At 43.1% G+C, this 22,018-nt stretch overlaps 1 protein-coding gene across 1 annotated transcript in view; it reads left to right on the top strand.

Moving 5' to 3' along the window:
* Positions 1 to 22,018, top strand: part of MAGI1 (membrane associated guanylate kinase, WW and PDZ domain containing 1) — a 253,203-nt gene that overhangs the window by 207,853 nt on the left and 23,332 nt on the right. Inside the window, 6 exon segments of the mRNA XM_077760232.1 lie at positions 521 to 552; positions 10,808 to 11,024; positions 14,697 to 14,780; positions 17,605 to 17,696; positions 19,352 to 19,544; positions 21,850 to 22,018. The exon segment at positions 21,850 to 22,018 is cut by the window's right edge and continues 10 nt beyond it. Of these exon segments, the coding sequence (XP_077616358.1) occupies positions 521 to 552; positions 10,808 to 11,024; positions 14,697 to 14,780; positions 17,605 to 17,696; positions 19,352 to 19,544; positions 21,850 to 22,018 (787 nt within the window).

The following is a 22,018-nucleotide window of genomic DNA, read 5'->3' as shown; positions in this document are numbered from 1 at the left end:
GGGGGGGTGGGCATGCAGGAAAGGAAAAAAACGACCAAAAAAAAAAAAGGAAAGAAAAATTTAATTTTAACCATGTACTCCTCTGCAACTAAATATACACCCCTTCCTGTGTCCTGATTGGTCCGCTTCAATTGACAAGTGGATCGTGTGGAAAGGAAATATCCTGGACTTAATTGTAAGTTAAGTCTCTCTTAATCCAGAAGAGCATTTGAGATTCTGTCCAAGTGTTCAATTTCCCAGGCCGCTGAGGTCTGTGAATTTCTTTTCCCAGCCTCCAGGCTGCTGCAGTACAAGCCAGCATAGCTAATGCAGATAGATCTCCTGCCTCTCGCTCTCCTCCTCCCTGTGCTTTGATTCGATATGAACAGCCTGGTAACTCCGATGCTGGGGAGAAATCTGACATAACTCTGCAGATGGCTAGGTTGCCATGAAACACCTGGGGATTGTTCTTTAAGGAAAAGGTAACATTTATATGCTAATGATTTCTTCCCCTCTTCCCTCCTTGTTGCATTTTTTCCAGGGTTGCCAGTTCCCAAGAAGAGCCCAAAGTCGGTAAGGACTTGTCAGTTACTTCATTCTTGTTTTGGGGGGCTGGGTGTCTGGTGGTGGGAAGGGACGCTGTCTGGCTTGCCTTCACGAAATGTGTTTTAGAGTAGATGCGGGAGACAGTAGCCAGGGCTCATTTGATTGAGTTCTGAGGATGTGTTTGGTATAGAAGGTGTTTGGGTTTGTCTTTAACTGTCTAGTGATTTGTGGGCAGGCTGCTGGAGCCACGTTAAAGAATGCATGTTTGGAATCTTCTCTTGTGTAAATGCATTACAACTCTGGTTCAAATGGATGAGTTTCTTAGGTGTTTTAACTTGATACAAATGCTATTGTTTGCTTTGGGAGGCGGGTGGGGGAAAGCTCCACCTGCTTCCTGGGTAAGGTTCCTCTTAACTGGTGTTTCCATCCGTTCACATGGGCAGATTCTCTCCCTGAGCTTTCTTATGCATTGGTTGATGAATTATTTACAAAATTAGAAAGCCTGCAGGTTTAAAGAAGAATTGCTTTGCCCTGTCCATATATCCATGCTCACGTGGAACACTGTTCCCTGCCCCAGCATTGTGAATAAGACATTTCCTTGCTGTCGAAATGCCCTTTGTTGTTTTGCTAGCTTTAGCAGCATTATGCTGCAGGTATAGGATTCTTTTAAAAAAAAAAAATCAATGTTTTGCTGTCCTTTCTAATCTGGTTTCCCTGAAGATGCATTACCTAGTTGACATGTTAGCTAATAGCTTAGAGGCTATGGTGTTTTGCTTGGTGGTGTGAGCTTCTGTTCCCAGGGCACTGACAACAAATTAAAATGCTACTTAAAAACTCAAAATCTGGAACTAAGATGCCTATGAAATTGATCTGAGAGAAAGAAGCTTCCTGACTCATTAACGTTCAGGTAGAGAGGGGTGCTTCCATGTGGCTTAGAGTATTTGGGGGAGGGAAAATTTACGGCTTTCTGCCATCCGGGAAAGGACAGCCTTTAAAACTTTGCAGCTCATGGGGCTGCAGTGGAATTCTTTCCACCTGTCTCCAAGCCTGGCGGCGAAAGGTGGAAGTTTATTAAGGGGATGAGCAAAGAAGCTTCTTGCATTCTTAAGTTCCACTCCTAAGTTGTCCAAAGAGAAAAACCTGCAATAATTGATGTGCTTTCCAGTGGCACAGGGCTGTGGTGTCTAGAACATGTGACTTCGGGCTGCTTCCCTTGTCAGTCTGCATTAATGTTTAAGCTGAAAAGCACTGGTAGGTGTCCACATCGGAACCACAGGGACGCCAGCACTCATGAGCGTGCGTATGTGCCACGTGCACGCGTATGTGTGTGTACGTGCATGCACATGGCACACATGTGTCCTCATCCCCGAGTCATAGAAACTTATTCAGGCTTCAGAGAAATAGAAGCAAATCCAAAAGATGTGTCACATGAGTTTGAGTTAGCAATCCTTTTTCCTTCCCCACCCGCAAGCATTTTATGTGATGCACGGAGTTAATTTACACACCCCACATGGAGAAGAGTCTTAAGGAGGAGCCTACTGGAGAAGATATAGCAGGTCTGGCTAGGGAGCCTGACATCAAGTAGCAAGGTGTTGTTTTTGGTTGTGCATCCCATTTAAACTTACTTTGCAAAAGGATTTTGTGGATTTCATTTGCATCTTTTCTTCCCCAAAGTGTTTTGGAATTTGCTGCTGAACTCAAAGGATATCAAACAGGTATAGAGCCTGCTTTCACCAAGTCAGTTAAGAGAATTCCCTATGACAGTTTATTTTTGTAGAAGCCGTGTCATTAGCAAGCAGCAAGCCAATTACTCCGGCTGCATTCCTAGGAAAAAAAGCGTTCTTAACTGCTTTGCCCACAGTCTGCTGGCTCTTAATTACCGCAAGCTAAGAGCCCGGTGCACTGTCGGGTTAGAAAAGAACAAGCCCCCAGCCTGGGGCTTGTCCTTACCTGATTGCTGTGCCAGCACAGGGATGATGGCTTTCACAGCATTGCTGGCACACTCTGCCAGCCGCTGTACAAAATTTGGGAACTCTCAGCCAAGGTCTGCCATTGCCAGTAGAGCACTGCTTAACATCTGTGATCCGTGGCAGCTCTGGACAGGTGGGCTGAAAGCTGCTTCCCTTCCCCAGTTAGAATTTTGATGATGTCCTGCCAGGGAGACTGAAGATGATGGGATTTTTCTGGTGGGGTAGAAGGGAATCCATGGGAAAGCTGGATGTCATGGTTCCAGAAAGCCAGGCACATCAGAGCAGACAGGGTGTGTTGTGCAGGATAAGTAATGAATGCACACCGATTGTGCCAGCTCATCACGTGCCGAGATTACCATTAGCTCTGTGAATATGCGGTCTTAACCCAGGACCGTGTTTTTTCTCTGTTCATAGAGGCTTCTGACATTCTTGGCTCACTCATACGACTGACAGCTTCCTTTTGCCCTTATACCTTTTTTTAAATGTTTTCAATAATTAAGTAGTTGGGATTTTATTAGAACAAAAGGACTTTTTGATCTTGTTTCCCCTCCTGGGCGGTCTCTCTCTCTTACTCTAACAAGCAGTTTCACCTACTAGATTTAGTTTAAACGTTGAGTTTATGGGCTCTGTCTTCACTGGGAACAGTGGCAGTGCTTTAGTAACATGTTATTCATTTAATACCTGGATGTTCATACCATAACATCAGGAATTTTTCTGCCACATGGCAGAGACAAAAATAAGACGTATTTGCTGTCAGGGCCTAGACCTCCCTGGAAAAGTGATTGTGAGGCCCAATTTTATCATCCTGACTGGAAACTTGTTTAACGAGACTCTTGTTCTGAATCACGCACAAGGGCTTTGTAAGAATTTAAAACCCTAAGGGCGCCTCACTGGCTCAGTCAGTAGATGGACCATGTGACTCTTGATCTTGGGGTTGTAAGTTTGAGCCCCACGTTGGGTGTACAGATTACTAAAAAGTAAATAAATAAACTTTAAAAAAAGGAATTTAAAACTCTAAATATGACACCAAACCCTGAATTTTAAGTCAGCATTCACTTTCGTTTTCTTACTAGTTTGTTTCCCAACTGTGACTTCCCTTTCTCCCTTCCTTCATCCGTTCCTCTGTCTCCATAACCATCCATGCATCTATCCATGCATTTCTCTTTTATGCGCTCATCCCTCAACTATCCATCCATCCATCCATTTATTTAGCAATTAGTATCAAGAACCTAGTAAGTGTCAGGTTTGGCATGAGGCACGGGAAGTACTATGGTAAATCGGTTGGTCCTGTGCCTTTCTTCATGGGGCTTGCAAACAAATGATGTTTCGAATGCTTCTTTCAAAAAAAGGATTCGTTGTCACAAATCACCAAAATTTGTATGCATTTGGTACATCAGCCTGTGTTCATTGAGGATCTTCTATATGCCAGACCCAGTGCGAATATACAACAGGATCTAAACCGGAAAACCTTCCTGCCTTCATGCAAATGGGGAGAGAAACAAAAGCCACATAAAAAGGCAGATGTGTATGCATCCTCCTCATGGGGCATAAAGTCAGAAACTTTACTAAGTGAAAAAAAGAGGAAGGATAATGTAGAACGAGGTACACACATCATGATAATCACTTAGCCCTTAATTACAACAACCAAAGTTAAATAGTCCTTACAAAGCCGTTGAAAGGACCCAAAGCTGAGATGCTGTGATTGAGCTATGGAATTTTTCTGAGTTCCCCAGCAGCCTGAGCGATGCAGGGAACCATATCTACTTAGCTGTTATGGTCACATAGAAAGCATACCATATTCATAAAGAAGACAAATTTTCCCCATTACTGAAAACTTCACCAAATGTCAGAGAGACCAAGGAAGTCAGTTCCACAGACTGCGGCAAAGGCAGCAACTGGGAAGCTGAAAGGAAACAACGGTGACAGGTTTCTGTTCCGTTGTCCTCGGCTCCTTTCCCCTGGAAGGGACCCTAAGGACGTTGCCGACAACCAGTCGTTAAAGAGATGTGAGAGAGATATCTCTCACATAATGTGCCCAGTGAGTGACCCCAGCCCAAATCACCGAGTTTTAGTATCCTGCCTGGTTTTCAAATTCTCCTGGTGGCCTTAGCTCCCCAGAGCCACGAAGAAGCAAAGACTAGCAGGAAGAAAGATTAGGGTCACTTATGTAAGTGTCATTGTCCCTCAATTTCTCACGGCGATGTACTCCCTCAGCCTCTTGGAACCTAGAACATAGGCTTTGCTTGTGTATTAAATTTCTTTCAAACATTCCATGTGAACCGAAATTCATTTTCATATCCAATCGTTACTTTCTTTTCTTCTCCATTAACTCCTCTCGTCTGCCTTTTTGGAAGAGATTATTTGACTTTGCCTCACAAATGATAAAAGAAAGAGTCAAGGAGAAAGACCATCCTCTGCTTTGGCTTGTATTTGAATCTCCGATTTTTGCACAACCTTTAATGACATTGGCCTAATATCTTATCAGCACTTGGAGTTTTTCCTGTTGTCCATGTAAATCACTGCAGTGGCCTTCAGTCTTGGCAGATAAGTGAACTGTAAATAATTTTGGTTTAAAATGGATCGATTTGTCATTTTTAAGCCACATGAATTCTTTTCATCATTTAAGCTCCTAAGTGCTGTCTGTATTCATTTGCTCTTCAGAGCAAATATTTTCAGCTCACTTTATAAGTACTTTCATTTTGAAATCATTCTGTGAAATACTGATGAGTTGATTTTTTTCCCCTACTTCCATGTATACAAAGCATTGCATCTCCCCAACTGCCCTGGCCTATCGATAGTTAGGAAATCATTTGTTCTAGGGAGACCAGTACAGTTTTATTTGAAAAGATCTTATGAACACAAGCGTGTGGGTAGTGTGTGGCCAAGTATATTAGTGGAGTTTTGAAACCTGAGCCCATTTCTTTCTTCCTAATCAAATGATAGGATATTTGAAGGTCAAAATCTTGCATCCCAAATAATCAGCATAGTGACAACTGCTAGTATCGGAAATGCCCATCGCAGTATGTGGCACACCTTTCCAACTAGTTGCTCAAGGCGGAGACCTGGGAGGTGGATGTCCATGGTTCCAAGATGTCCTCCCCCTCCCCCTCCCCCTCCTCTTCCTCGTCCCTGCCCTGCCCTCCTTTCAGCAGTGCCTGTTGAATCTGGCACCAGAATGTCTTTGACTTCACTTGTTCCCCCGCCCCCCTTATCACTGCTGTCCCTTAGTGTAAACCACCTTGGGTCTCTCACACAGACTACACAGTAGCCTCCCCTCTCTGCTTTTCCTCCTCTCCACACCAACCTATCCATCCCTCAGTAGCCAGACCAAGCGTTCTATAAGTCATTTGGCTCCTGGCACATCCCTGCTTCCGATTCGTGAGTGGATTTCCTCCCCTCTGAACTAAGAATGAAACTCAGACTCTTTAAAGCACCCCTCAAAGTCCTTGTGGTATCTGGTCTCCAAGTCATGTCAGGCCACCCCACTCCCTTGCTGTGTCCCACTACATTCTCTCTGTTTACAGACCGCCCAAGCTCCTTTTTGGTTTGAAGACTTGGCATATGCTGCTTGCCTTGAGGGACTGTTTTTCCAAAAGTGTCTTCCTACCACCCAGCTAAAGGACATTGCAGTATGTTGTTATCAAACTGTTAAGATTTTATGATTAATATCCATCAGCACACATACACCTAGATACAGAAGCATAAATTCTAAGAGCTTAGGTACCATCTCTTTCTTTCTTACACATTGTATCCCGGAGAATCTGGCTCATAGGAAGTGTCCAGTATGTAGTTATTGGATGAGTGAATAAATATGCATTGTGGGTAGTGACATAAGAGGGCTTAGTCTGGACATTCTGTTATTTGTGTCCCAGGTCCTCGCATGGTGCTAGTATGTATCGAGTAACAGACTTGAGATGTCTCTTTAACTACAGATACTTCTTTGGGCCAGTTTCTCACCTAGAAAAATGAGGAGAAAGAATCCCACCAGATGCACATCTGATCCTGTGCTATAACTAGTTCAGAAGGAAACTTGTTCTCGTGCCCCAGGTCTTTCCTGGGAGGTAATTCCAGGTGGCCGGAGAGCTACAGGTTGACTTTAATTTGAGAGATACATAATCCTAACTTTTCTCCTGGGCAGTTCTGGGCTCTAATCAGATAAAAGACAGCATCAAAGCTAATTAGCATGCTCACAGAAAGGAAAAAGGCATATTTTGGACTCTAGCACAGACACACAGAGCACATAGCTTCAAAAAACTTAGAGTACCACAATATTAAATAAAGAATGCATCTTCAAATTAAGTGGTGTTCACAATTGAACTTGAAAAGAAACGTAAGGTAAGGTTCCATCTAAACAGCTTCCAGAATGTTGTGCATTAGCCCATTAGTGTGGGTTAGAATATGTCATCTAGTCATAGCTTGAATTAGTGATAGGTTTTTGTTGTTGTTGTTGTTGTTGTTTTTGAGCATATTCTCAGGATGGTACCTTATTTACTTCTCTTTTCCAAATTTAGGGACAGAGTCTAGATGGCATTTGAAAGGGATGCAGAGACAAAGCTTCAGAGACAGTTTTACACACTCATTCCACGTTCTGTCATTTTGTGTTAAATTGGACCGAAGTCAGACATTTATTGGGAGATGAGAAAGGGTGTTAAAATTTGAAAAATGGCCCAAGCAATTTCTGGTAGACTTCATTTGCATACCGCGGTCATGGCAAAGCTGTGTCTTCAGTTAAGCCCAAGATTTCCGGGTCCTCCGTGTCAGAGATTTGTTACGGTGGGGCAGCCCTCAAAGGGCCTTGGGAAGCCATGAGGCGGCGGACAGAGTCTGTGCGTGTGTGCATTTGTGGGCATGTGTGTAAGAACACGTGTGCATTCTCTGCAGGAGGCAAGGCCAGCCCGTTGCTGGATTCTGTCCAGCAAGGTTGCCAGAAAGACATTTTTCTCCAATTCGGAAAGAGGGAGTGAGTGGCAGAGGTTAAGGTGGGGTTCCAGGGACTACAGAGTGGCCCTGGGAAAGGAAGAAGGCGATGACCTTCCCATCAGGTAACCCCGCAGGACAGCTCACTGTGGGTCCCACTGCAGCTTTGTGAAGGGTCATCTTGACATGAAGGACCCTGAAGATTCAGGGGTCAGAGGCTGGCTTTACCTGTGAAATGAAGTTAGTGTCAACAGACCATTCCCACAGTCTGGCATTTGCTACTCATTTGAGGAACCAAGAGACAGTGGGCATTTGAATGGAGGGACGTACTTCTTAGGGTGAACTCCAGAGGTCCTTAATCTGTGGAATTACTTGCTTTTATATTTAAAACACTCTTTTCCTTTTTTCCCAAGAACAAAAATAAAACACTACCAAAATATAAAAAGTAATAGCCCCATTAATTTTCCTGACCAAAGGTTATTTCAAAATGAAAATAGCTTTAAATTTTGTCTTGATTATAACAAGCATTATCTATACCTTATAAAAAGTAGATGGGGTGCCTGGGTGGCTCAATCGGTTCAGCATCCTACTTCCGCTCAGGTCATAATCTTGTGGTCTGAGGGTTCAAGTCCTGCATCGGGCTCTGCTGACAGCTCAGAGCCTGGAGCCTGCTTAATTCTCATCTGCTTCTCTCTGTCCCTCCCCTGCTCGCGCTCTGGCTCTCTCTCTCAAAAATAAATAAACATTAGGGGGCGCCTGGGTGGCTCAGATGGTTGAGTGTCCAACTTCGGCTCAGGTCATGGTCTCACGGTTTGTGGGTTCGAGCCCCACGTCGGGCTCTGTGCTGACAACTCAGAGCCTGGAGCCTGCTTTGGATTCTGTGTCTCCCTCTCTCTCTGCTCCTCCCCCACTCATGCTGTGTTTCTCTCTGTCTCAATAATAATAAACATTAAAAATAAATTAAAACATGTTTTCTACCTTGTAAAAAGTAGATAATACAGGAAAGTATAAGAGGGGAGAAAGCCTCCCTGAACCCCATTTTTTCCCTCTCTATGCCAGTGTGTGTGCACACCAAAAGTGGGCTCAGCTGCATGTGCTTATTTATAATCGAGACCCTTGCAACGACCACAATGAAGGGAAATTCCCACGCATGAGCAAAAGAGAATGGAGGATATATCCGCCGTTAACATTTTCTGACTCAAAATCTTGAGCATGTCTCCTGGGGAAGCAAGAAGGCAGCCACTGAGCTTCTTGGAGGGCAGAAATCAGAGAGCTGGCCCCAAGTTTCTGGGATGCAGATCCATGCAGGTCTGAGCTGAACACTTCATCCTCAAAAGGGAACAACATCGATATGGGGGAATGGCAGTAGTTGTCCCTGTCCAAACCTCCGTGGGTTGTGCCACCTTCACCACAGTATGTTGTCCCCCTGAGTCCGAGCGACCTCAGTCTCCCATGGTTTCCTTACCAAGACCTCTTTGCTAGTGTAGTATATGGGCCTCACATTGCTCCATCAGGCACACCAAATATAATTTTAAGTAGTCTGTCTTGCCTTCATTAAATACATGCCCAATCTCCTCACCTTTGAATCCTTGCCAAAATCCATACTCAGACTTGTAATCTCAGTCAAGGGTAAATGAAGTTTTTGTCCTTCTGGGACTTTCTTCAGATACTGACATTGAAGTGAAGATTGGAAAGGGAGGGAGTAAAGGGGCCTGAGATTTAAATGAAAGGGAATTTGAAAATTTCCATGAAGATGGGAGGTAAAAGGTGAAGGGTACCTGGGGAGAGTGTGAGGAAGGGTTTTGATAGAATTGATTGTAAGACCAAGGGGAAGATTTTGATGTTACATGACACTTTAGGGAACTGAAATGCTCTCGCTCAAAAGATCTTACAAAACCACTTAAATAGCATAAGTTATACAGGTTCAGTAAGAGTGGACAGAGATACCCATTCCTGTCCTCTGCCCCTTTACGATGCTTCTATACAGGTAAGTGTAAGGACATCTATTAAGTGAGAGGAAGGATTCTGGAATTTGTATTTTGAATGGGGGAAACTAAACACCTGGGCTTACTACCATCTTTTTTCAAGAAAATCAGAACTGAAACTCCTTCACTTCCTACCAGGTATTTTTCTTCCCACTAGGTTTTACTCTCCATTCAATCACCATTCAAACAAAGTGCATTTCATAAAACGGGAAGGGTCTTCTGCTGAGCAGGTTTTAAAGCACAGAAACCTTCTTATTCTATTGAAATGTAATGAAACTCTTGCCTTTTGAACACTGCTTGGACTTTGGACAGGCTGCAGATCTAACAAGGCTGACCTCCTGAGGTCAACCCATATATAAAATCTGATCTTGGTTTTTTAAGCAACAGCAGTGTCCGGAGATCAAGAGGTGAATTGTGACGGCTGCAAAATTGCGTAGCTAAGAGTTACAGAAGCTGTTCATATGATAATTACTTATGCTTATAAGTACCAGTGCACATATAATGGCAAACCTGATTTTTTAAAAGGTCTGATCTCTTCCTTACAGTGTAAGAACTAATGGCAAAAGGTGAAAGTAGGGCCTTTGATGATTGCAAGATGCAAAATGGGAAGTTCCCAGGACCATTTTTAGCCCCGATTCTGGATGTTAATAGCCTTACATTTAAATCACTCATGGTTTTTGTGTCACGTGTTTTGCCAAAAAGTTGATGATGTTGAAGTGATACATCTTGTATCCAGTTGCTTATAGGACATGTCCAGGTTGATGTCTGAAAGCTCAAATTTAGAAGCCCAGAACTGAATTCTTACTTCTAACTGCACAGGCCCAAATCTTCCCCCTTATCTCTGCCATATCGGTAAGAGGCTACTTGAGACATGCAGTTGGAGCAGGCCCCCAGCTTTCAAGCCACCCTTGATTCCTTTCTCTCACACCTTCGGTACAACCTACTCGTCTCCGCCTCCGCCACATTACGCCGGTCCGTGCCATCATCCTCCGTCACCTAGATAATTACCACAGTATCCTAAGGTCCCCCATATCACAGCTTGCCCTGGGACCTTTTAAAACAGCAAGAACACAAATGAGGATGCTAAATTGATACATCTTGTAATGCACACACCCAGTGTCTTAGCCGGGAACCTATGATGGAAATTGGATTTGTCTTCCGCTCCAGCCCAGAGAGCAATATGGTCTGTGATTATGTCTCCCCATCTGGCCCACCCCTCTCCCTGTCTGCCAATCCCCTGGGGATTTATCTGCATGCAGCATTAGCTGGGGAAAGATGGAAGCCAAAATGTTGTTGATATATTTATGTATGTGTGCGCAGACGTGCTGAACAAAAACAAGCTGATAGAAACACCCACTCGGGGAACCAATAACAATTGTCTTCTTGCTTCTCTCACTCGCTTGCTTTCAGCAACCACTGGAAAGAAAAGACAGCCAGAATAGTTCCCAGCACAGTGTTTCCAGCCACCGGAGCCTGCACACGGCCTCCCCAAGCCACAGCACGCAGGTGCCCCCCGAGTACCCACCTGCCGAGGCCCCGGCTCCAGACCAGACCGACAGCTCTGGGCAGAAAAAACCAGATCCTTTTAAAATCTGGGCCCAGTCCAGGAGCATGTATGAAAACCGACGTGAGTAGTACCCTGGCCCCTGTCTTCCCGAGCCCCTTGCCCAAGGCTCCAACTGTCTCCTGAGGCTTCTTGAAAATAGATTTTCAGTGTGTACACAGAGTCGAGGTAAATCAAGGTGAGAGGCGAAAGCGTCTCAGAGTAGTGATAGCATCTGCTGGGTGTTCGTGGGGGATCCATTATGTATCCCACTTCGGGGAGGGCTCGATAAGGATGGTGGTCAAATAAAGGGCCTGGATAAAAATGGATTTATTTTAACCTTCACTTAGAAGAAGTGGCAGATAAGAGCTGCCATCTCATTAACTCTTCCACGTGTAGAGATCGCGGCGTGTTCTTATGAAACGGCTCTGATGTACCATAGAACATAAATGTGATTGGTTTGGATTGCAGGAGTAATGAGAAGAAATTAAATGCTTTCTTAGCGGTCTCTTAGTTTTTAAAAATACTGGTATTTTTTTTTTACCATTATCAGCTTTTTTTTAAATGTTCCCCTTAAAAAGAAAAAAGAACCCAGTGAGTGGTTTGTGCTTTAATTATTTATGCTGTGGTTAAGTGTGTTCCTTTGGCTTCACCTTTTCGATAAATAGGAACGAGTGGCAGCATGCACTGCCACTTTTTGGCTCTCATACAGTTAATATTGCCTTTGCGCTTTATTTCTTTCTATTATGAAGGGATAATTCATATACAATTCAACATGTTGAACATACTCAATTCAACAGTCCAAAGACTGTCCACGAAACGTAATAATCATTTATCCTGTCATTATCAATGAAAGCTCCTAAGATGCTCTAATCTTCAGGGCTGCAGACTGACCCCTTTCTTGGCAATTGCTATTACTGATGTTTTCTCATGAGGATGACTGGTCAGGACACAGCAGCCCTGAAGGAGTTGGTGCACAGTGTTTCCCCTCTGGGGTGTGGGGAACATGCGAGAATGTTCCATGAGAGAGGAGGCCTCGTCTGGTGAAGGGTCCGGTTAAAAATGGAGGAGGAAAGAGAATCAGTTTGTCCATCCCCCTTGGGACTGACCTCTTCCCTCCCTCTCCAGTTCCAGACAAGTTTTGTTGATCCACGGCTGCGGTTGCTTCTCAGGCAAAGCCCCCAAGGCTCCAGCCTCTTGCTCACCCCCTCAGACTTGGCTGTGAAGCCTTTCCTCTGCTGGCTGGAGTGATTTCTCTGTGACCCAAACAAAACCGGGAAGGGAAGCCAGCATCCCTCTCTGAGAAGGACAGTTGGCCACACTCCTGGGGGAAATTCAGCAGTGAGGGGGCACAAGTCTGGAGTCTAGATGATTATCACAATTTAGAAGTCACTCGGGGGTCCACCTGTTCTTTCCTTCGTCAAGGGAGAAGTATCACTGCCTTCTTACTACAACAGTGTGGGACATGAAATAAGCCATTTTGGCTAAGGGTTCCTATGCTGACAAAAACCAGATAATCTGAGAAGGAATTCATTTAGTCCCTGGTCGAGAAAAACCCCGAGAGTACCCCGGAGGCCAGGCCAGAGGAAATGAAGTTCCATTTGGAACATCCCTCATAAGCCTTAGTTGCTATGTATGAAAACGGAGTCTGTTCTCACTCTGTCTTCTCACTAATTGTAGTGATTTCATTGAGCAAATGTTTTCCAAAGAGGAATACTTTCACATTCTCTCCACATTTCTCTCTAACCATGTGGCTCCTCCAATCAATGGCCCAACTTCACTGGATGTAGAGATACTGCTTTATTGACCAACCACCTGCTCTTCTCAGTAGAGTACACATTTATGACTGAGTTCCTCATGTATGAATCTTTTGGTGATGAAATAAATCGTGTTCTGCAGTGCCGGTGGGGCATGGCAGATTGACAGTCGACTCTCACATACCCATTTAATAGAAGACTCCAGCTCCAATGCCATGTTCAGCTCGAGGGAAGCAAAATTTCCCAAGAATTTAGTGTCTTATCAAATTGTCCAAAAACTTTTTACCGGAAAAAGTAAAATACGTACTTTTACCACACAGCCAGCTGCTTATTTAAGCATCAAAATTATTCAGGCGGCTGTCAGACTAAAATATTTGGAATGGTGCCAGTTTTGTCTCCACTTTCTATAACATCTAAGGAATAAGAGCTAGCAACATAAATGAGAATCAATTTCTTTTTGGTGATTGGAGGTTCCATAATTGAGTGATCGTAGCAACCTAATTGATGATAAGATTCACATGGATTTCTTCCTCACCACTCAATGAGAGTAATGATGAGACTTTCCCCCCAGTGGTAATTATTCAGTGTCTGTCACAGATTTTCTTCTTTTCACAGTACCTGCAAATGAATCTGCATCAATCTTGTCTTTTAATCAGCATTTTGCTTTATCCCAGATCTGTTTCTCTCATTACCTTAGGTTGTTTTTTATCTTGTCTTTCACAGGGGAAAAAAAAAATACAGCACGTAGCCCTTGTTAGAAGTGATTCCCTGCCCCTCCCCCCAAAACATTAAAAGGAACAAAATTCTCCAGGAAAAACAGGGAAGTTCAAGTCAGGAATAACACTTTCATTGGACCCATGTTATCCTTCTTGTTTGGAAGATATATTTTTCTTGTATTTCATTTCATTCTGAAGGACAGTGGGAAGATTAACACAATCTCTGATCAGATTCCTTCACGTGGTCTAAATGCTGTACAAAATACTGTGTTCCTGATAGGGCCATCTGTCAAAACACCAGCGTCAAAATGAATCAATCTGAGTTGCAGATGTGTTAGTAAATCCCTTTGAAGGGCTTCAAAGTTTAATTAAAAACAAAGGCAAGGATGGTAGTCCTTTAAAAGCCATGTGGCCTGCTTTGTATTTTCTCTGGTAACATGTCAGTTGCTCACATGTCTTTAAGAATGACACAGATGCAATCTTACTAGTGAATATTCAGGGAGATCAGCTAGTATGTAGTATGTACTACAAAAGGAAGTCTAAAGCTTGGCAATTGCAACAGTGCCTGTTCATAAAATAGTTTGGAAAGAAAAAAGTCAGACATTGTAAACCTGTCCTGTTCAGGAGAAACACGCTCACAAATTTGGAATTGGTTGATGGGATCCTCTATTGTAGTGAGTTTAAGGAGCTTGGCTGTACTTGTAGATTTTTAAAAGCTGTTATGACAGCTCTTATTTGTGTTTTGTTCCAATCTTGACCAGATCTGATGATTTGTGTCTCTAAATAAAAGGCTACTCTGGTTGAAATGCTTAGAATTCATCTGAACAGGTATTAGTAGAAGAATGTATTCCACTGGGAATCTAATACTTTTTAAAATAAATGCTGTGGCATGGCAGTAACAAAAGGTATACTTAATTTTTTTCAAAAGGAAATCAAGGTTGAGACAAACCTAAAGTGCATGACATGATTAAAACAAGGTCATACGAAAATGTGTACTTAAAGGTATAATTTAATGTGAAGAGTCTGGGATGGTAATGCTAGTTCCATGAAATTCTCTGTGGAACAACTGTAAATACCAGCTTTTTGACAAGAAAAGCATCATGAAAAAAAGGGAAAAAAAAGAAACACAGAATCAAAACTCTAGTCTTTCAAAATCCATAGCAGCCATGACCTTTACTGTGAAAGCTTAACTGCGCATTCCTTATCAATCAAAACTAAATTAAAATGAACTAAGAGAAAGCACATACATTAAGCTTTGCAAAATTGTGAAATTAATATTCCAGCTATGTCACCTTCGCCTGCATCGGGATTGAGCAAGGGTGAAAGAGAAAGAGAAATCAATTCCACGAGTTTTGGAGAATGTCAGAGTAAGGATCTGCTGAAAACTTTTATTTCTCCATTATTATTCACACTGTTTGATGTTGCCATTGGTCTCGGGGGCTGGGGGAAAATGCAAGAAGGGAGGGAAGAGAGAGGACTGCCATGAACAGAAGTGTTCCGGCACTCCTGTTGACCAAGTGTAGACCAAAGACCAGATAAAATAAAAAGTGATGGGCACATTTTATCCAGGTCAGGAAATGTGTGTCTGTAGTAATGGAGATACCAGGAGGTTTCCCTGCAAACCTGGTGACTCCATTCTTTGTAACTATCAAAGGAAGTCTTTTGACTACTTTACTGAGTTGTCACTGGCATCGCCAAAGGGGGTAACTGAGACATTGTCCCCCATGCAGGGTCTTAAAAAGGCAGACAACTGGACAAAGTTTTCTTAGTTCTTTTTTGATTCGGCCTCACTCAAAGAAAAAAAAACAGTTGATATCAATATCAGAAAGATAATTCCTCGCTGCTGCCTCCTAAAACTTAATTCTTATAAAATCTGCCTGAAAGAAAGAGGAGAACAAACCATTTTCGGGGAGGATTTAGAAACCTCAGTGCCCCTGGGGAGAAGTGGTAGCAGAGAACACAAAAGAGAGAAATTCTCAAGTTCTATAACATGGTTCATGACTGATTGATCACCAAAGTCAAATATTTGGTTACATGGAAGGTGGTTGATGGGAGAGTAATATGGTCAAGACGCCGACGTCAAAGTGCCAAAAGACTTTCTTCGTAACATGTCTGTGTTGGTGTATCATGTTTGTGTCTGTGTTTTCCCAGCTCATCGTTGGCATCTTCAACATCCTTGGTGTCTTTGGGCATCTTCCTTTTCAACAGGAAGCTCTTTCAGTAAATTTGCCACTTGACCACTGATTCTCAGAGAGACACAAACACTTTTTTTTCCCCACTCTGGACTAAACTGTTATGATAAGCCTAAGTCTTTTGGCCACAACCACCCATACCATAGTAGCTGCGACCTAAATGAGTAAATGAAGGCAGAAACGTGCTACAGTTGGTGCCATTGGAGGTTGGGCAAGTGTTCTTGGGTTGAATGATGCTGAGAAAAATGGGTGTAGCCTGGATGTCTCTGCAAAGATCCTTCCCTCGTTGACACAGGGTTTAGCAGACAAGGCAGACTCTGCCAGCAACCTAGTGCTGGCTGCAAAGCACCCATGGTCTCTTTTGGAAATAATCCTCTTGCTTGAGTGAACCCAAGACAGAGACCCAACCTGATTTAATTTGTTGTTTCAATGAGGCTATTAGAGCAAACACCCTTTCGGCAGCTACTCGAACAGAAAGAAAATATTGTTACCTTAGCGTGCTCAAGAAAATATCCTTCTCAAATTGTGTTTATGGGAATCCTATGATGTAGCTTACCTGCATACTCCATGGAGGCTTGCCCCTTAGCCTCTGCAATTATAATAAAAAAGCATTGGGCATAAAGCACCAACGAAAGCCCATGGCATTAAGATAGCTCAGGCAAAAATACTGGATTCAAACTTCTCTGACTTGTACTTACCTGTTCATTTAGTTTCTTCTTTCTCGGCATATTCTTTGACTGTACATTTGAAGCTAATGGGTGGCCACTAAAAAAGGACATCTCTTGTCAACTTGAACTGAACAACCACCTTCTTCTTCCCTCCCCCACTGTACAAAATTGAAGATGGGAATTAAACCCTCAGGCCTATGCACTCCTTCAACCCAAAACCCTGTTAATTAAATAAACCAGAAAGTTTGTAGAACAGTATTTGTGAGTTTTGTTTAGGATTCACTGCCACTAAACCACTTTTTTCTAAATAAAAGATATGTCATTCAAAGATCATGACATAGACTTGTATACATTAAAATACTAACAAAGAATTAAATAGAAATATTTTTTATTACCTTCGTTAAGGAACACAGTGGTGTATATAACAATTTCCCATACAGCGAGCTTTGTCTTACAGAAGTTATTTTTCTTTTAATAAATGAGGTTTTTATTTTTAAAGCTTGGACCATTAACGAGATTAAGAGTAAAATATCAAGTTATTGGATAATAAGTTAATACTTACAGGTTTAAAATATTATAGGCAAATTCTGGAGTAAGGCAGTCATCCTAGGGAAAAAATATGAAAATATGAAAAATTGATACGTAACACTTTTGTAGTCGCCATTCGTGTTGAGAATATTGAAGGCTGGCTACTTTTGGGTCATACTGCTGAAATAGAGCCAACTTTGCAAACCTGGAAATGTTAGGATGTTCAAGAGTAACTTTTGGCAAAAATGATCTAACAAATCAGATTATTGGGTTGTGGATCTTGATAAAGGGAGACAAAAGTGATGTTTTTAAAAAGTAACAACTCTACCTCAAGCTGTTCTCTTTTATCCTCTGCTTCGTATGACACCAGATGACTTGCCAGGACTTCTGAATCCTCAGAGCGAGCTTCGGTTTCAGCGGTCACTGTGACCCAGACACGGGCACCCACGTTGTGGTCCCACACATGATATTCATTTACTTAAATTCTCTGGCAGCACCGCCAAGGGCAGTAGTCAAGAGTGACTTCTGGCACATTCCAGGATGATGCCTTGGGCTTGATTAGGAATTATCAAACAGTGATTAGTCCTTTGAGAAAACTTAGGGCTCAGGGACCAGTCCCACCATTGATTTCTGCCCAGTGTCCTCCGTTATTTCATCCATCCAGATTAGTTTGCTTCCTTCTCTGTGTTGGAAAGCTGTCATCTGCTCAAGCACCATCCGGATTGGTCCTCTATGTCCACCTTAAGGGTACAGTTCCTTTTATCAGAGAAGTAACCTCCCTCATCTTTCTTTCTTCTCTGCAGTTCCAGATTACCAGGAGCAGGACATCTTTCTCTGGAGAAAAGAGACTGGATTTGGATTTAGGATTCTGGGTGGAAATGAACCAGGAGAGCCTGTGAGTCTCTTGTCTACCTCTTCCCCCAGAGCTGTTTTCTAAGATACCAGAGCCAACGGGCAGCAAAGTCACCAAGACCTGAGCCCAGCTGCGTGCAGCATGGCCTGCCGTATCTCTAACAGTATGGGTCATTCATTGAATTTGGTGGTGCTCCTTTTGTCCTGAGGAGGAAGAGATGAGTTTCCTTCTTAAACGTTTTTACTGGTGATTGTAACAAGTGGCGGCGGCAGCATCTGGAGCTCCCCGTGAAGGAAAATGGAAACAAAAACAAAATAATAGGTGTCAACTAATAAAAAGAACCCTGAACAAAGGCCAGGAGACATTTAACCTTCCTGATCCTCAGTTCCTTTGTCTTTAGAATAAAATTAGTATCATATCACAGGACTGTTTTGAAATGAGAAGAGGGAACTAAAGATAAATATTGTTAACTTCCTCATAATAATAATAATAATGATACTTACTATTGGACACTGACTCTGTGCCAGATCCTGTCCTAATGGCTTTTAACATACATTCTCTCATTCCTCCATTAAACTCATGAATTTACCCCAATATTCCAGATTATCAAATAAAGACAAAGAAGGGTTAATTCACTTGCCCAAGATCATAGCATTAGTAAGTGAAGGGACTGGAATGGCTGTGACTTCAGGGTCCATATTCTTAATCACTCTTTTGTCAAAATTCTTTGTAAACTACAAGTACTAGGTAAAGGTTACAGCATTACTATGTAGAGAAGGCAAGGAAACACAAATATTTTAGCTAAGGTTTTTTAAAAAAATTAATGTTTATTCTTTTTGAGAGAATGAGAAAGAGAGCAAGCAGGGAAGGGGCAGAGAGAGAGGAAGACACAGAATCGGAAGCAGGCTCCAGGCTCAGCTGTCAGCATAGAGCCCACCGCGGGGCTCGAACCTGTAGACTGTGAGATCCTGAGGTGAAGTCAGCCGCTTAACTGACTGAGCCGCTTAACCCAGGCACCCCTTAGCTAAGGTTTAATAAGTGGTCAGTACAACCAGACCCTAAAGACAAAGGCTACTCTGCTCGCAGGTGCTAAAAATGTGTAGAAATGGGACGTCAAACCAGACTCTGCTGAATTTGTTTCTTCATGGAACAGTATTTATTGTGCATTCCCCATTGCTAGGCATGGTGCTAGACCTTTAAAGAAAAGTAGTGTTACTCTTATAATTTCCAGAGTTTTCTGGAAGGAGGGTTCTTAGGTAAACAGAAAAGGAGAAACGATTTTGTAAATGATGGAGTAAAGTGATTTATTTCTGCAAAGAGGAAAAAGAGTGAGTCCTCACACCAGACCACAGATAAATGGAAGGAACCAAACAAGAAATAGTTACTTTGGGGACACCTGGATGACTCAGTCAGAAGAACATGTGACTCTTGACTCGTGAGTTCAAGCCCCACGTTGGGTATAGAGATTACTAAAAATAAATACACTTCAAAAAAAAAAAAAGTTACTTTTGCACCATGTAAGAATTGTTACAGCACCTTCACCATGGCCTGGTACCCACTGGGTGCTCAATAAATGTATATGGCAAGGGTGCAGACATGAATGAATGCAATGAAGTGTTCTCAAAAATGTGAAGGCCATCAGTATAATAGTAAATCCAAAGGTTAATGTTTTCATCCATCATCCAATTACTCAACAGATTTATATTGGTCACATCGTACCACTGGGTGCTGCTGATACGGACGGCCGCCTGAGGTCTGGGGATGAATTAATCTGCGTGGACGGGACACCAGTAATTGGAAAATCACACCAGCTTGTGGTCCAGCTTATGCAACAAGCTGCCAAGCAAGGCCACGTCAATCTCACTGTGCGGCGTAAAGTGGTGTTTGCAGGTATGTTTTTAATTCATTCCTTTAGACGGTGCATTGTCACGAGCCACAGAAAAGGCTTCCTTCCTGTGTCTGCCTCCTCAAGCATCTATTTTAGCAAATCTTTGCAAATGGGATTAAGCTCAGAATTTCCAGATGGTCTGCTTCTCTCAAACCCGGCAGAACTTCTGTCACTCAAAAGTACTTTAATGTGCCATTCGTGCATGTTCAGCAAAAGCTTCTAGAAGAGGACTAGTTGAATATATACTACGTCCGCTCATCCCCTGGCCGACCAGAACCTAGTCACCTTCTTCATTTGATGTCAATTCTCAACAATAGAGGCCATTATAAAAGTCAGGACAATCGTAGCTTCAAATTAAAAGACCAGAACTCCATTTTGTGCCACCAGATAAGCTCATAAAAAAGTTGGTGAACCTTTAATCTATTGTTGCCTGCATATGTAATAAGGCAAGATCTGTTTTCTCCATCAGAAAGTTGTGGAGGTGGCCACTAGTCAGCCATCTTTGACTCCTTCCTCCTGCCTGCAGGCTTTCCCGTACTGTACTTGAGTTCTCAAAACATGCAAACCCTTTCCGGCCCAGCTCAAATAAAACCTTCCTGTGAAACCCTCAGAAATTCCCTCCTTCTTCCAACTGCCTTCCAATTTTGGCATTCCTTCCTTGCCATTCTAGTGAATCGGGGTTTACTTCTGAATCACAATCTGCCATTTTGAGACAGTTTGTTGTCCAAGTGTCTCCTTGGCCATTCACTCACCAGCCGCTTGAGAGCACACCTGTTGGTGGTTATTCTCTGTCTGCAGCCCCCACCTCAAAATACTCAAGACAGAATACAGAACAAGCAGATTAAGCGTTTTATCACTTGAATTACTGAAGAAATAGGACATAAAATGCTATCATTTCTTCGTAGCTTTAATATTCATGAAACAAATACTTGCCAAATAAAATTAACTGGCACCTTGTGAAAAAATGTTTGTGTAGCTCATTTAAATGGCATGTAATTAATTATAGAATTAAGATATCAGATTCCAGTGTGCAAGTCCTACCCTACTGAAACCATGGAAAACACTGTTAATCAGTCATGGATTATGCCTCAAGAGTTCATTTCTGGCCTCAGAGTATTTCTTAAACTGGTACTCCGTGCAGTCAGTAGCTGTCAGTTAGAAATGGCTTTTGGGATGCGATGAAAACTTTCTGACTTCACTTACCCAAGTAAAAATAGTAGAGCAGTGTGATTTTTGTTTGTTTCAGATTTATTTTTTAAAAATTAAATATTTGGGCTTTTTAGCATTGGGTCAGAGGCATGTTAAATCTCTAAGAGACATTAGACCAAGTACTATAAGCCAGTCACAAACAACGTACGAATTCACTTATATTTACATTCATACGATCGTCAAATTCATAGAGACAAGAAAGTCATGTGGTCATTGCCAAGCGTCGGTGGAGGGAAGAATGGCTAATTAGTGTTTAATGGGTGCAGAGTTTTAATTTTGGCAAATGAAAAGGTTCTGTAGACGATGGTGGTCACAGTTGTACAACATCATGAGTGTACTTAGTGCTTAATGTCCTTGAGCTATACACTTAAAATGGGTTAAGATGATAAATTTTGTTACAGATATTTTACTACAATAAAAAGAAATATCTTAAGGGAGAAGCTTCGAAAATAAATCTCTTACCCAAAACTCCAACACGCATTTTGTTTGGAGCATCAAACCTAAGTGGCCCCTACCTATTACTGTGGCTTATTTAGGTGTGCTTTACCCTGTCACCTGATAAAGCAATAAAACTGGAATCCTAAGGGAGGCTAATGTACCCAGGAGTGTGATCAGAGTAGACAATGACAGTTGGAAACGAGGGAGAGAGACTAAGCATACCTCTGACAGGTGTTGTCAAGAATCGCACAATATGGCACCCTTAATGGCCAAGTCAACGTACAGGGTCCTGTCTGATGGAAACATGAAAAGCAAAGCTGCTTGGATGGCGAGCAGAAATGTGATTTTTGAGGGTGGTGACAAGGTGAACGTGCGCCAAGTTCTCGAAAGCCAAGGTGGCGTCCATCCCTGGTGCGGTCCACCCNCCGAGCGGGTCCCTCTTGCAGCCAAGTCAAGTCTGAGAGTAGGTACTGATAGGCAGGGTGCTGTCGGTGATACACGAGGGGGGCATCGCCTGGGGTGTTTTCACATGGGCGCCGTGACCGTGACCATGGCAGGTGCAGGCGCTCCGGCGTCTCGGGGGCCTCCTTCCGCAACGCGGCGCTGGTGTGCGGGCTGTCGCCGCCACCGGTGGCTGAGCCGGGCCTCTGTGTCGCGCAGCCCCCAAAGCCGAGAACGAGGTGCCGTCGCCGGCCTCCTCCCACCACAGCAGCAACCAGCCGGCGTCCCTGACGGAGGAGAAGCGCACCCCGCAGGGCAGCCAGAACTCCCTGAACACGGTGAGCTCGGGCAGCGGCAGCACCAGCGGCATCGGCAGCGGCGGCGGCGG

The sequence above is a fragment of the Crocuta crocuta genome, unplaced genomic scaffold (genome assembly GCF_008692635.1).
Source record: "Crocuta crocuta isolate KB4526 unplaced genomic scaffold, BGI_CrCroc_1.0 scaffold213, whole genome shotgun sequence".
Classification (NCBI taxonomy): Eukaryota; Metazoa; Chordata; class Mammalia; order Carnivora; family Hyaenidae; genus Crocuta; species Crocuta crocuta.
Note: the sequence above shows the minus strand (reverse complement) of the source record. Positions and strands in the feature narration are given on the sequence as shown.